Raw genomic sequence first — 16047 nt, forward strand, 5'->3', positions numbered from 1 at the left:
TTTTCTTACCTTGATAGCTGTGGATATATTTTTCGTGGAAGAACTTGTATCCTTTCACACATTTGTTGGTGGGCGAATTCACCGCTGCGATTTCCTCCGCATCAGCGAAACAAAGTGCTGGCAAATTAAGTAAGGATTATGGAAAGGACCGGAGGAGGAGAGACATTTTTCAGAGTACTTAAATTACAGTCACCAAAACAGGAAGTGCCCCAGCCCTTTCAGATGCAGCTTCCGGTTGTCGTGAAAATCGGAAGCAGCGTCGTGAGCCCCTGAGCGTCAGCCCAGGAAAGCCCGTGCATTACAGCAACGGCGTTGAAACCACTCGGGCAGCCGTTAACTTTGCATCTCGTCGCTAGGTAACCGTTTGACTGGCACATAATCCAGATGCCAATTTGAGTCATGTTGATAAAAGAGCGCGTTATTCTTTATAGAAAGCAATATTTTAAAAGTTAACTTACTTAGTTTTTTTTAACACGTCGTGTTTGAGATGTTCAGTTTTTGAGCCATGGGAAGCAAAACCATTCCTCTGGAATTAGATGCTCTTATCGGTTTCAACGGTAGGTTTTCCTACCAACATTAATGCTCATTTGTAGTTAATACTCCCCTGAAGTTTAACATTCAGAGAATACATTAATTCACCTAAAATATTAAAATAGATTTTTCCCATAGGTCTATTAAAAACATTGCTGTGTTGTATAGTTCTTTTTAAGGTTCATTTTTTTTATTTCTATAATTTTTCCCTTTTTATTTTCTTTGACAAAAAGGCAGTTTTTCTGCTTAGATTGTACATGGTGCAAGCAAAGTGTTGGATTTGACGAAGAATGTGTTTAGGGAAACAATAAAGATCTCAAAACTATGAATAAGACATGATGCCTTTGGCATCAATACCATCAGTTAAAATTTCTTCTGGATATAATATGTGTTATAATGTACTTTCTATTTGCTTCCTGAACCTTAATTACCATTCAACCATACAGTATTTTGGATTTTGATGTAGTGTCCAAACTTACACTCTTTATAGAATAAAAAAAAAAATAATTTCACTTCAATTATGGACTTTGTCAACTTTAAATGCTAAAAAGAGCACAGACACTTCTGCTGTTCACAAAGTATGCTTTTAAATATATTGTTGTATATTTCAATCTTTATTTGAGACATTTAAGAGGTATCAATTTTCAAGTAAGGCTGATTTAAATTAGCTTTGAGAGTGTTTATGCTTCGCAGTATTTATCCTCATGAAATGTATTGCTTATCAGGACAAGTGCCTTTTGGCCTAAAGCTCCATCCAGACAGGAAGCACCTTATCTATCCTCTGGGAAGTATTATTGTCCTGAAAAGAATTGAGGATGGGAAGCTAGAGTTTCTAGATGGACACTCAAACAACGTCTCCTGCATTTCTGTGTCCAAAAGTGGATCGTACATCGCCTCTGGGCAGGTCAACTTTATGGGCTTTCAGGTAGCCACACTCACAAGTCTTTGTACTGTATAGCATTTTCTATGCCCTTCAATTCCAGTTTTACTTTTCTCTAGGCTCCAGTGATTATCTGGAATTATGCAGAGAGAACAATCCATGTCGAGCTGCGGATCCACAACACCAAGGTTGAATCAGTCGCATTCTCTCCCAGTGAAAAATACCTGGTGTCTCTTGGGGGCAAAGATGACTGCCGGTAAACAGCAAAGTCTTACAAGATTGAAAGCCCTGTAAAATCTGAGTACCATGCAGGAACAAGAGCAGCAGGATGAACATTTGATGACTAAGATATATGCAAGGTATTTGCTATGTATTTCTCAGGATTTTTGTATGGAACGTTGAGACCAAGCAGCTCATCTGTAGGAACAAAGCTTCAGCTCAAGGTCACTGCCTCGTGGTGGAATATTCCAAAACTGACGATACCATTTTCGCTTCGGCTGGCAGGTGGGTGGACGGTATCTCCTCTCATTCTAGGATGTGTTGGAACTGTATTAGGTATGTTTTCATGGTCTGATAACACTGAATAAAAATACCATGGTCTCATCATTCTGAAGCATATAATGAATAGAATTTCTGTAAAGTACAACAACACTTGAAGCATTTAGTTTGTTTTACTATTTTATTACAAAAAATTTTTTCTTATTTATTGGTTCTGTATGATCCTGTAATGATGCACTTTAATAAGCTGACTCGTTTTACTTCAATTTCCAAGTTAACAGTTTAAAAAAATTACCAGTTAAGTTCTTAGAAATTGGAATCATGAGTTAGAAAGTTGGATGGTTTCTCCCCAAATCTAACCTAAAATCCAATATGGCCTCCTTGCACTTGAAGTGTTTGAAAATATAAAATGGAGAAAACACAATGTCATTAGTTAGTTTTACTAGTAGCATTTAGCCTGGTGACCAAAAACCAAAAAAAAAAAAGTCCCACTGATTGTTAAACATGAAACTAGAAGATGGTCAGTCTGGGCTGGATATCATTCAAGTCCACATTTGAGCTGCGGAGATAAATGAAAAAACTGTACAAGCAGCTATACCTCCATATTTTCCTCATTTCATTATAATCATTACGTCACAGTCAGATAATATTTAGAAAGATTTCTTCTGAGCATTATTAAAGGCAACCAATACAACCACTGGTAATTGTGCCTCAATTTGAAAACCAGTTATATTAGTGGTTCTTTTCAAATTTTGAATTTTTTTAGAATTTCAGTTGTACTGGGTTTTTTTTTTATAGACAGACACAGTGTAATAAGTCAATATTAGTTAATTTGTTTGGCTGGTTGCTGTGCTTGTCAGTGATGATGAGATCCATATAGTTTTCAATCAGCAAAATGTGTCTCATTGGTACTGCTATTTTTATGCCAGCCTAACACTGCGAGTCTGGAAGTTTGTCAACGAAAGGATCTTGCCCACCGACTGCTGGACAAACATGCTGAAGAGACATGTGTCATGTATCGAGGTATGAAGCCATGTTTACGTTATCTGTGAAATGCTTCCATTGCACAGAAATTAAAATATTAATGAAATCATAAGAGGTAATTAGGTAAAACGTGCAGTTGTGCTGTTTTGAAATTCTTTTTTTTTTTTACACAGATTTCAGAGGATAATCGATATATGTACTGTGCTACTTCAAGTGGAGACATAATGAAAATCGACGTAAAGGGGAAAATTCTGAGCATCTGTGGTCCCGGTAAAGCAAAGTTCAACCATGTAAGTCTTCACATCCACTTCTCTTTTAGTTCTAACGCTGCATTCTCCGAAAGTAAAGTTATCCTGATGAAATGCTCATTAGGAAATACAAGCAAGCACTCATGTCAAGGATTTTATTGTATCTGCAAATGAATGATGAATTATGGGAATGACACCATTTATTTACGTTATTCCGCAACTGGCTATCTTGTCAAGAGTTTTAGGTTTTTAAAACTAATTTAGTTCTGCATTAATCACATCAGATCTCAGTTCTTAGTTCATATTTCCTGTCCTGTCAGGTGGATGGCCATGTATTAAGTTAGGTCTGACACTGTGCTATAGTGTCACTATTTTGAAGGATAAATTGAATGCTACATATAAACTTCTCCTCAACATCTGTTGTGTTACATGGTCTTCATTATCTTGAATACCTTTTTCCAGCTTGATAGATGATATAAATCATGTTTTGTGTTAAGGGAATCAATGTTCTTAAGTTGTTGGAATCTGGAGACCTGCTTGTTGGCTCTGGATCTGGTATCTTAGCTCTGTGCTCCCAGATTAACTTCAAACCTGTCAGGTAATTCTCATCTTTCACCATTTGGATCTTTCTCAGCTGATAGTAAAACCTGCTAATTCCATATCCCCCGATAGGGAAATCCAACTGGAAAACGCAGTGACTTCCATTGCCATCAGCGAAGGGGGAGAGCAGTTCTATGTCGGCACAGAGGAGGCTCAGATGTACCGGCTCCGTTTTAAGGATTTTACAGCTGAGCTCATATCCACAGGCCACAGGAGCGCTGTCAAGGACGTTGCCCTTCCTCAGTAAGTTTCACTCAGGCGGTTCAGGCAGGGAAAGTCAAAGACATCACTGAGGACAAAAAAATCTTTTGTCTGGAATTATTTATGAGCTTAGGTTTAGCCTATCCAGTCTAATACCTCTATTCTGTCTGAGTGAGCTCCCACCAAAACAAAAAATATCAACTCTCTGTTCAAGTGTTTAAAGTTATTGAAGTTGTCAGAATTTCTGATTTCCAGCTGTTTTTCCATGTCTGCCACAATTTTCAGACGGTGTTTTAGAAGAAAGCAGCAGCACATCAGTTTCAGCGTCCTTCACTTCTTGTGTTGGCCTGTCTCACATTTACATTTTGACAGAAACAGATTTGGTTCTCAATTTCAGTCGCAACAGTTATCTTACATCCAAGAAAATGTTCTAATGATGCATTTCTCCTGCAGGGGAATTCATAAACCTCCACAAGCTGCAGGTTTTACAACATAGGTGACAAAGTCATTCCAACGCAATTATGTTTTGCCCCAAAAATAATCCTAAATGTCTATTACAGTTGGCCTGCTGCTGGACAGCACATGTTCCACTAATAATACAAATCAATGATGTATTCACATGTCATTCAGGAACCACAAGCCCCCGTCCCCTCTTCTATGTGCATTCAATAGTGACCTCATGCCACTGCCAGTCAAATAGATAGAAGAAATTTCAGGTATCTTGCTTGAACCAAAGGCTATTACAGTACATCAAAGTGGAGAAAAATGAGCTTTGATTAATGTTTTCTTTATTCACATTTTCTTTCTACTTGCATGTGAATGTTTGAATTCTCATGCAGAGGACTTAATCTTATTATTGTGAGCCTGTGAAAATAGGATTCCAATTAAATTACAAATAGGGAAAGCTGCATAGGATTTTGAAAATTCTGTTTTTCATTGGACATTTGGTTTATCATGTATTACCATGTAATATCTGAACTTCTTCTGTTTGACCAACAGTATATTAGAGTTTGATTTCCCTGTTTTACAATAATCCAAGCATTTTTTCAACATTACGTCAGTTCCTTAGTTTGCTCACTAGAGGGTGACATACTTATGCAACATCTATTATGAAGCCAAGCAAACATTAGGTCAATACCTGACGCTCGCTGTTACTTTTGTGTGGTAGTGCCACCTCTAAGCTATTTGCAACTTGCTCTGGGGAAGAAATCAGAGTGTGGATGGTAGGCAAGCCCAAAGACCAGCTGCGCATCACTGTTCCCAACGTGACCTGCAACGCCATAGACTTCATGCATGATGACTGCAGTATCATCAGTGGTGAGATTCAGACAGTGCATCTACAGAGTCTTTCAAATGTATTAATTCTTCAGGATGCATTTTACATTTTATCACATTACAACTACAAACTTCAACATATTTTGTTGGGATCCTATGTGTTTGACCAACACAAAGTGTAAAGTGGGAGGAAAATGATACATGGATTTATTTATTTATTTTTTCCTCCACATCACAAATTGTACACTACGTGGTCTTTGACTAAAACACTGGACATGAAATGTCTAATAAATTACGTTGAAGATTGGGATTGTAATAGGACTGGGTTATAAATCGTTTTTATTGCTAAATCAAATTTTTTGTTTATGGCGATTTACTTTTTAGAAAGCTGTGTAGAGTGTCAACCCTGAATTTGCATCAACTCCCAGAAAAGAAGATTGAAATTAAAAATTTTTTAGAAAGTATTTTCTGTCGTTTGTTATTTAATTTGTAAAATAGCAAATGAGAAATAAAAATGTAATTAAAATCAGACCAGTCCTGGGTTGCATTGTGAGAATACTCTAAATGTATTACACTGTATCCATCTTAAAGCAACATAAAACTCTGGTTCATCCATCTCAGTCTCGGCTATGCAGAAGTTACCCACTAGTGCAAAGTATTTCTTACCTTCACAACACTTGAAATACCAATTTTTATTCTGTTCTAGCATGGAGCGATGGCAATATCCGTAGGTTTGGAATGAAAGGGCAGCTGATGGTAGTAATTAACAACGCTCACAGACAGGGGGTGACAGCCATTGCTGGCACCAAGGACAGCAAAAGAATTATCAGTGGAGGAGGAGAAGGGAAGGTCAGTATATTCCGATATTCACTCTCCAGATAAAATGTTCAGTTCAAGAGATGAACACAGGAAAAAATAACATTTTCAGACAGTGGCGCCTTTTGTGGTTGCACAAATTGAAGTCTTTTTTTCCTTTTTTTTTTTTTTTTACAAAATGCTACAAATTAAGAAAATGAGATGCTTTAATAGGTTGTATCTGTTTAACAAAATAAGACTAAGGAATGGAGATGAATGTGTTTGCGTCTCATTTGCAGATGCATGTGTGGGAACTGCTGCCTCATACCCACCAAATACTGAATATCATGGTGGGGCACAGAAGGCCCGTGTCTTGTCTCAGAATGAAGAGCGATGACAAAGAATGCGTCACAGTCAGTTCCGATGGCTTCTGCATCATCTGGGACTTAGTGTAAGTAGCCCATCTGGAGACTACATTGCACACTTCAGCACTGGAAAGAGCATGCACACACACAGATATGTCATACTTACTCTTACAGCACAACAAATTTGATTCTGTTGAGATCATGTGAAGTGGAAAAGATGTGTCAAAGCATATTACTACATAATTTCATCGTGGGGTTCAATTAAACCATCCTTACATGACTTAATGGTGCCAAAGAGAAGGAAGTTTTCCTACACAATAAGGAAAACTATCAGATTTAAGTATTTTCATCCACCTAGACATTCTGTCCGCTGTCCTTCTGTCCACGTCAGCTTTTATCAGATTCCATATTTGAACTATATGATCACTATAGAAATATGTGCAATAGTTTTACAGAAAACTTTTTTTCTGCTTTAGAAATGACACTTGGAATGAGAACCCAATAAATTGTAGTCTAGAAAACTTTAGAAATTTGATATGAGACATGTAAATGAGACTTTGTGTCTGTTATAAGAATAAATTGCTAATGTGTGGTCTTTATGTCTGGCTTGAAGAGGACGAATACAATAATTATACTTATTGAGCTTAATGACTTTTTAAATTATTTTTTCCACTAGTTTTCTTCATTAAACAGAAAATTGACTTGACATAGGGAAGACATGAGGCACATGTGCTAAGAATGGGAATTGAGCCCAGTACAACCATGTCTATGACTGCAGCTCGACCAACTGATCCGCACAGCCCTCCCATGCTTAATATCTTTAGACATCATGCTTCCTTTCATAAAAAAAAAACACAAAAAAAAACGTACTTACTTCTGGCTGTGATTTTTTTTTCTTTTTGTCATCAGTGAACTGTCCTCATCCATCTCAACAGGAATTTTCTAATTCCTCTTGGGAATTAGAAAAGAAACTGGGAGAAAAGAAACCACCGTTTTTGAGACCGTAGTCCAACACTGCTTCCAGACTGACCCTATTTATTTTGTCCACCTTCAGTGCCTTTATCTTTAAACAATTCCATTATAAGAGACTTGACTTTGAGGGTTCACATTGTTTGAAATTTGTGTGACAGGCTGGATGTTGTTTTAGCTCAAAAGCAAATCAGTAAAACTACTCCTCTTGAATTCTTTAAACTGTTCAATTGTTCTTCTGTGCCTACCTTTGTTCAGACACTTTCATGCCCGTCAAAAGATCAAAACCGACACTCTTTTCCGGACTGTGTGCTACCATCCAGACGGATACCAGATTGTTACTTGTGGAACAGATGGAAAGGTGTGTTTAGAACACTTTAAGGAGATATTTGAAATCGTTTTTTAATGTTTTGCAAATGTGTTAACAGCCATTGAAGCTTTTCACATTTATTTACATTACAATCACAAGCTTTAAAGAGATGTTATGTGATTGATTAGGGATGGATCGGGGATTGAACCAAGGACTGAAGAGTAAGTGGGTTGACCACTCAAATCACTTTACAGTAGAGCCAGATTCAACCTGCAAACACGCACAAACACACAAATATGCAGATTGGTTGGAAAGTTGGGGTGTTTGTGTCTCGCCCAGGAACAAAAAGTTTTATCACAATATTTTGTGGTACTACTGCAATAACAATAAAAGTGATGATGAAACTATTCATCACTACTTTTTTAGATTTATGCTTCTATAGGACAGCATGTCACATAAAGACGTATGGTGTGCATCACTAAAATGCACACGGTAACTATATTAATTCATATTTTCAAATTATTTATTTTTTATTGATGCTCTTATTGAATAAACAGTGGAGGAAATTGTGATACTAACAATACAGATGATATGGAGAATTTTTTCTTTTGAAAAAACATCATTAATTTAAATTCATCATGACAAAGATTCTTATCATGATAAATGACGAACGATATGGTAGATGTCCAACCCTATTCGTGTAGATCAGTGGTAGACGAAGGTGAAATCCAACCTACAATTTTCCAAATGCAAGACAACTACTCTTATGCCAGTCACATTAAAGTTAGCTATTTACTGTATTTTTTGATGGGTTGTACAACACAACTGAAATGTATCAGAACAAAAATGAGCTTCTAATTATTATTATTTTAAAAAAAAACTATCACAGTGCACATGCATCATTGTGCTGTTTTTTCAGAATCAGAATCTCCATCAAAAGAGTCTGTGCTTCTCTCTGCTGCCCTAGCTCTCTTTGCTTAGAGCAGCAGGGAGAGCACAGTAATAACCTTGCACAATCACACACAACAGTATGTCAACACATCAGTTTCAATAGCTTGCTGTTTGTTCCTCTGCTCCACATAATTAAGCCATTGTGCTGGCTACTAGCGACTGGGACAAAGAAACAGGCATGCTTTATTTAGCGAGCAACTTTGATTAACTGGGTGCTGCTGATTTGCATAAGGTCAAACACGCTATAGGAGAGCAACACACTTTGCTTCTAATCGTGCACCTTACCCTCATCTCTTGAACCCGGCCTCACGCTACACACATATTGCTGTCTTTCCTGCATGCAGAGAGGTAAGGACAAGTTGTGCTGATTAAAGCGTCGCTGTGTGTTGTGTGTGTGGATGTAAGTGGGGAATGAGTGAGATGGAGCCATTCAGAGAAAGCGAGGGAGAGGGAGCTGGGGACGGGGGGAGTGGATGACTGTTTTTGCCTTCCTGCGGATGTGCATGTGCCACCCAAGTGCCAGCCAGATCCACCATCTGCTCATTCCAAGACACAGGCGCTCTGTGTGAAACAACAAACAGCAACACTCTCTCTCCTCTTCTGCGTTTCTGTCGTTCCTCACCTCCCACCCTCCCTCTGAGGAAGATTATGGGAAGGGGGACGAACAGGACTAACAGAAAAGCCAGAAAGGTGGCCAAAATGTATAATATTAGAATTTATTGTCACAGGTAGATTGCATTTATGAGATGAAATTTGTGATACTAATGATCATGATAATGGTTCAATGATAATTCAGTGAAGGGAGACCATATGATGAATATAGACCTGATAATGTTCCTACCACTATCCATTGTTTAGGCTTTGGGAGCTTTCTAAAATGTAATAAAAGTTTCAAATTCTCACTTTTTGTTTCTTTGATGCAACAGCTTACAGGCATAAATACTAAAGGCAAATCTCAGTTTCTCACAGTAATAGTTCAGAATATTTAAAGTGAGATTCTGCTAAAATGGAAAGTGATTATGTCTTATTAGTTAATATTACCTCCAGCCCTGATCCATCAACAATTAAAAATAGGAACACCACAAGGCTCTGTTTTAGGACTATAGCTTTTAATTGTTTTAATTCTAAAAATAAATATTCAGTTGGGGTTTTATGGAAAATGTATGCTGAAGATACAAATGTATATGTACAGGAAAAAAAAATCAACAATTTTACAAAACATTTTCCTCACAGAAAAATAGGCGACAACGAAGCAAAGTACCGTAACTTCATTAGCATCTTGCTGCCATTGAGCTCAAAGAGGAACTTAAATGTTTAAATGCATTTTAATTAGAAAACACAAACAAGTGTCAAATTTAACACTGTGCTATGCTTTAATAAGGTAGCAGTGAGGAATGTGCAACATTCACATTCTTCCTGGATCTAAATGTTCCGGAGCTTATTCATTAATGAAGGTCTGAGAAAAGAATGTGTCCTTTTATTTTCACTCTCCCTGTTTTGTGTGAGACTTTATTTTAGACTTTCTTTCAGGCAGGCCAAACCTTTTCAATGAGAAAGATCTAGACATCAGCAATCAGTGAAGAACACATGTTATGTCTTTGAAGCTTTGGTGTTTAAAGCTGTGTGCAATTAGTTCATGTCCTTCAAAAATAACAAAAAACCTTGGATGAAAAGATGTTGCCTGTTTTGTTTCTCTAAAATCCTCATAATTGTCTTTGAATCAATAGCTTCATGCAAGTGTCCTATCCCCTATCTAACACCGACTTTCAGTAATTTGTTCTGTGTTGGAGCTCATTTTTGTTTCCTTCTATATGGAAACCAATTTTATGATATATGTGGATATAATGTTTCCTGACAAGTGTTTGCCAAATTACTCAATTGGTTATGTGCCTCTATTGATTACATTATCATGACAAGGTGTTGTATGCATAGTTCAAGGTTCCAGATAATTCCAGCTTTGGCTTTAACGCAGAACCAGGCACATTTTTATACTGTAGATGTTTACAGAGTTAAGTTTTTTACAAGAAAATTTGAGATCTTAAAGGCTTTACCAAGAACAAGAAGTATAATATAATATAATATAATATAATATAATATAATATAATATAATGGTTGTGGTCTATGAGGTTAAGAATTTGAAGTTGTTTGCTTAATTAGTCTTCCAGTACTAGCACATCCATGTGGCCAACCCAGAGTGCTTTATTTATTTGTGTAAACTCTCCACAGGGTCTGTTTCTGTATGTTTTCAGTAAAATCTAATTGCTTTCTTTACTTATGCAATGTCCTTGAGAACTGCAGAGGTTGTAATAGTGTTCACTCTTGGAAGGTTATAGCTTTAGGATGTTGTAGCAAACACTGAATGAAAACACAGAGGTCGAGAGGTCACCCCGTCTGTTCAACATCACAATGTTTAAATGCCCAATAATACCACTTGGTTGACTACAACATCATAAACTGGGAGCCACAGTTCATTGATGTTTCACTCCATTAATCACAGAATAGCTCATTGGTGATGGAGTTACAGCAGGGGTGTCTCTCTGCTGCCCCCTGCTGGTATAGAGTCCTCATTTTCCCCAGTCCTGGTTTCATTCTTCTTGGGCAAAGGGAGAAACCTTTCTGTTTTTACTACCATGTTGGTTTTTCATAGTTCTTTTGAGTTTAGGAACAGTGACTCTGGTACTCTTAAAGATGCAAAGGATAGAAGTTCCTACCTTTGATAATTCTTTTGTGAGGTCAGACACTGATGTTAGACGAGAAAGCCTAGCTCTCAGTCCAGAACTCCCATGCACCCTCCAGGACCCTGCTGAGGGTGTAGAGCTGGTCCAGTGTTCCACGACCAGGACGAAAACCACACTGCTCTTCCTGAATCCGAGGTTCGACTATCCAACAGACCCTCCTCTCCAGGACCCCTGAATAGACCTTGCCAGGGAGACTTAAGAGTGTGACCCCCCTATAATTGGAGCACACCCTCCGGTCCCCCTTTTTGAACAGGGGGACCACCACCCCAGTCTGCCAAACCAGGGGAACTGCCCCTGATGTCCATGCAATATTGCAGAGTCACGTCAGCCAACACAACACTGCAACATCCAGAGCCTTAAGGAACTCTGGGTGGATCTCATCCACCCCCGGGTCCGTGCCACCAAGGAGCTTTTTAACCACCTCGGCGACCTCGTCCCCAGAGATTGAGTCCCCTGAGTCCCCTGGCTCAGCTTCCTCTCTGGAAGGCATGTTGGTGGGATTGAGGAGGTCTTCAAAGTATTCTGCTCACCGGTCCACAACATCCCGAGTTGAGGTCAGCAGCACACGATCCCCACTGTAGACTGTGTTGGTGCTGTACTGCTTCCCCCTCCTGAGATGCCGGATGGTGGACCAGAATCGCCTCGTAGCCGTGCGGAAGTCTTTCTCCATGGCCTCTCCAAACTCCTCCCACGCCCAAGTTTTTGCCTTAGCAACCACCCGAGCTGGATGCCGCTTCGCCCGCCGGTACCCATCAGCTGCTTCTGGAGTCCCACAGGCCAAAAAGGCCCGATAGGACTCGTTCTTCAGCCTGACGGCATCCCTCACCGAAGGGTTGCTGTCACCAACGGGTCACTAACCCATCCACCAACGGGTTCGAGGGTTGCTGCCGTGTCAGGCACCGAGAATCTTGCGGCCACAGCTTCGATAAGCCGCCTCGACAATGGAGGCACAGAACATGGTCCACTCAGACTCAATGTCCTCCACATCCTCTGGAACGTGTTCAAAGTTCTGCCGGAGATGGGAGTTAAAGCTCCATCTCACAGGGGATTCTGCCAGACGTTCCCAGCAGACCCTCACAACACGTTTGGGCCTGCCAGGTCTGACCGGCATCCTCCCCCACCACTGGAGACAACTCACCACCAGGTAGTGGTAAGTGGACAGCTCCGCATTTCTTCACCCGAGTGTCCAAGACATACGGCCGCAGATCCGATGAAACGATGACAAAGTCGATCATCAAACTGCGGCCTAGGGTATCCTGGTGCCAATTGCACATATGGACAACCTCATGCCTGAACATGGTGTTTGTTATGGACAATCCGTGACGAGCACAGAAGTCCAACAACAGGACACCACTCAAGTTCAGATCGGGGGGGCCGTTTCGCCCAACCATGCCCCTCCAGGTCTCACTGTCATTCCCACGTGAGCATTGAAGTCCCCCAGCAGAACAAGGGAGTCCCCAGGAGGGGCACTCTCCAGTACCCCCTCTAAGGATTCCAAGAAGGGTGGGTAATCTGAACTGTCGTTTGGTCCGTAAGCACAACAACAGTCAGGACCCGTTTCCCCCACCCGTAGGCGGAGGGAAGCTACCCTCTCATTCACTGGGGTAAACCCCAACATACAGGCGCCGAGATGGGGAGCCACAAGTATGCCCATTCCTGCCCGACGCCTCTCACCGTGGGCAACTCCAGAGTGGAAGTATGTCCAGTCCCTCTCAAGGAGACTGGTTCCAGAACCAGAGCCATGCGTCGAGGTGAGACAGACTATTTCTAGCCGGAACCTCTCAACCTCACACACTAGCTCTGGCTCCTTCCCCATCAGAGAGGTGACATTCCACGTCCCAAGAGCCAGCTTCTGCAACCGAGAATCGGACCTCTGCCACCCATCACCCATTGTACCCGACCCCTTTGGCCCCTCTCATAGGTGGTGGGCCCATGGGAGGGGGGACCCATGTTTCCTCTTCGGGCTGAGCCCAGCCAGGCTCCATGGGAAAAAGCCCGGCCACCGGGCGTTCGCCATCGTGCCCCCCCCTCCAGTCCTGGCTCCAGAGTGGGGCCCCGGTGACCTGCGTCCAGGCGAGGGAACACGAAGTCCAAAGTTTCCGTTCATCATAGGGGTCTTCGGGGTCTTATATTATGACCACAAACTTGTATGTGGTTTTCCAAATCTGTATTTGTGTTTAGCCCCTCTTTATTCCAGTAGATCTAAGTAAAACAAAAATGGGACCCAATAAAATCCTTGGGCTTAAAGGTTTGCCGAAGAAAATTAATGAAAACCTGCATCAAATAGATCAAGAAACTTCAGCAGATAGGTTAGGGAGAATGTTCTGTAGATGTCTGAAGCAGGGTTAGAATATAAAGCGATACCCTAAGCTTGCAACATGTCATGGAGCTCTCTTCGATGAAAATCTATTTTTTTACCCACTCAGCAATAAACTAGACATGCAAAAATCATTTTGTTTTACAGGTCTAAAATATAAAAAGGGTTTTGTAGTTTTGCCCTATAAAGAAACATATCAGATTCCAAATTATTTCGGGTGTCTTGACTAATTAAAATTTTTCCTGTCTATTGTCAGCAACATGCTGCAACAAATGTTTAGTGCATTTAGCCAAATAAGTTAAGTCAATTCAGATTTGGGTGCACTCAGGTCAGCTTTTGAGTTAAAGTTACTTGATATCTGTGACCTTAGTTAAAATGAAGGCAAAATTTAACTGATTCTAGAACTTTTGTTTTTCTTATGTCAGCTTTTCATTCTCAGAGCAAGTTCAAGAGGTGACTCTATCATTGCACCCACTGTAACCTTGATTTGTGTGTTTGCTAATCTGGTTCTCAGGTCATTTACTGGGACGTGATGGGCGGCACTAACATCAGAGAACGGGAGGACGCAGAGACAGGGGTCTACAACAGCATACATACCACACAGGAAGGCAGCCACTTTGTGACAGGTCTGTTGCTCTTACATTGTATCAACAGCATTTCGAATTTGAGCCAAGTCTAGTGTGCTTGTTCTTTTGTGGTTTATTGCTAATCACATGCAGTTCTGGTCAGAAGTTTGCATACAGTGGTATGAAAGAGCATTATTATTTTCTGTTATAAATTTCTCCTTTAATGCAAATTGTTGAAATGATCCACATTTGAGGAATTTGGAACATTCATGCAACAGCGTCTCAATCAAATTTAAACCCCAACTTTCAGCAGGCCACTCTAAAACCTCCATGTAGTTTTTTTTCAGAGATGGAGTCGCTGGTGTGCTTTAGTTCATTGCCCTGGTGCATAATCCAAAGGGTCTTGGGCTCAATGTCATGAACTGAAGACTAGAGAATTTTTTTCAGGATTTTCTCGGAGAGATCAGGATTCATGATTCGATCAGCGATGGCAAGTTATCCATGTCATGACGGTTGGGACTATCTCAGCCCATGTTGATGTTAAACTGGTGTTCAGCATCCTAAGCTTTGGTGGTTCCCTGGTTATTCCCAGCATTCCTTTCATCACAGAGCAATCGTTGGGATCAGATAAGAACCTGGACAACAATCCCAAATAAACATCAAAATTGCCTTTAGATTAGATATAGCAGGGTAACTTTAGGCTTCTGTGATGTCATCCCCAAACCCATTCTTTGAAAAAACACCACAGTAAATTCAAACTTGTGTACCGAAAAGCTTGCTTTAAAAATTTGTATTGTTAAAAACCCTTAGTTAATTTGACAATCATGCCCAAGATAAGTGTATATAAACTTCTGAACTGATGAAAGAACTGTAGATAGCTATGATCATCATACATCTGCTCTTTCTTCGTTCCACCAGATTGTGGTGATTTTTTTGTGCCTACAGAATCACAGGGGTTTTAAGAGAAAAAAAAAGTTGTCCTAAGCTACTAATTCCTGATATTTTTGATTTGGCTTGTTTTTCCTCTTGTATCTCATTGAGCGTGTTTCATCTATTCAGAGCCCATGTTTTCTCCTCCCCTGCTGACACTGTAAGACAATTTTACAGCTTTCTTTCATGTTATTAATACATTTTTCTCCTTGTTTTGGCAGGTGGAGAAGACAAGCGGGTGAAGGTGTGGGACTATATGCAAGGAAAAATAACCCACATAAGTATGCCTGCTGGAGCCAGTATTACCTGCACCAGGATCTGCACCTTGAACCGCATCCTGGTCAGCACCAGCACAGACGGAGGCATTTGGCTGTGGAAGTTCCCCCACCTTGCCTCTTCCTCTTAAACAAAGAAATGCAAGCCAAAAAACTCACTGCCAGTTGTTGCACACTGATTGATATAACCAGTTATTAGGTTTAGGGAGTATTTTCTTTTCCTATATGGGCAGGTTGGTTTGAATTATTTACCTAGAAGTAAAACAATCAGTTGAAAGATGCTTTTTGTATTTAGTCTGATCCTTACTGGTGATCTTAAGCCTTTCAGGGATACATAGATTTAGCGTCATTTATCACCTATAGACTACCTGACCCAAAATAGGTCACACGCTCTTATATTTTATTGGACCGCCTTTAACTATGTTTATAGCACACATTTGCCATGGTAGTGTTTCAATGCACTTCTGGAAGGTCACAAGAGTTTAGACCTAGGTTAAGGTCTAAACTCTGTTATCATCAATCCAAAATGTCTGATGGTCATTAATAATTTCAGCCTGATGAAGCTTGGCATTGTCATCTTGTTATATCCCCATACATGGTTTATCCCCCATGTC

General features: G+C 40.1%; 1 protein-coding gene across 1 annotated transcript; it reads left to right on the forward strand.

Moving 5' to 3' along the window:
• Window positions 1-9: 9 nt before the first annotated feature.
• On the forward strand, window positions 10-15991 carry LOC116720209 (cilia- and flagella-associated protein 52). Its single transcript, XM_032563341.1, has 14 exons — window positions 10-557; window positions 1257-1456; window positions 1531-1667; window positions 1793-1915; window positions 2839-2932; window positions 3067-3183; window positions 3639-3739; window positions 3814-3984; window positions 5111-5259; window positions 5924-6066; window positions 6312-6463; window positions 7605-7707; window positions 14177-14288; window positions 15380-15991. Exons 1-14 carry the CDS (start codon window positions 506-508, stop codon window positions 15562-15564), a joined length of 1839 nt encoding a protein of 612 aa, XP_032419232.1. The 5' UTR covers window positions 10-505; the 3' UTR covers window positions 15565-15991.
• Window positions 15992-16047: the final 56 nt, after the last annotated feature.

This window comes from Xiphophorus hellerii, chromosome 5 (genome assembly GCF_003331165.1).
Source record: "Xiphophorus hellerii strain 12219 chromosome 5, Xiphophorus_hellerii-4.1, whole genome shotgun sequence".
Lineage (NCBI taxonomy): Eukaryota > Metazoa > Chordata > Actinopteri > Cyprinodontiformes > Poeciliidae > Xiphophorus > Xiphophorus hellerii.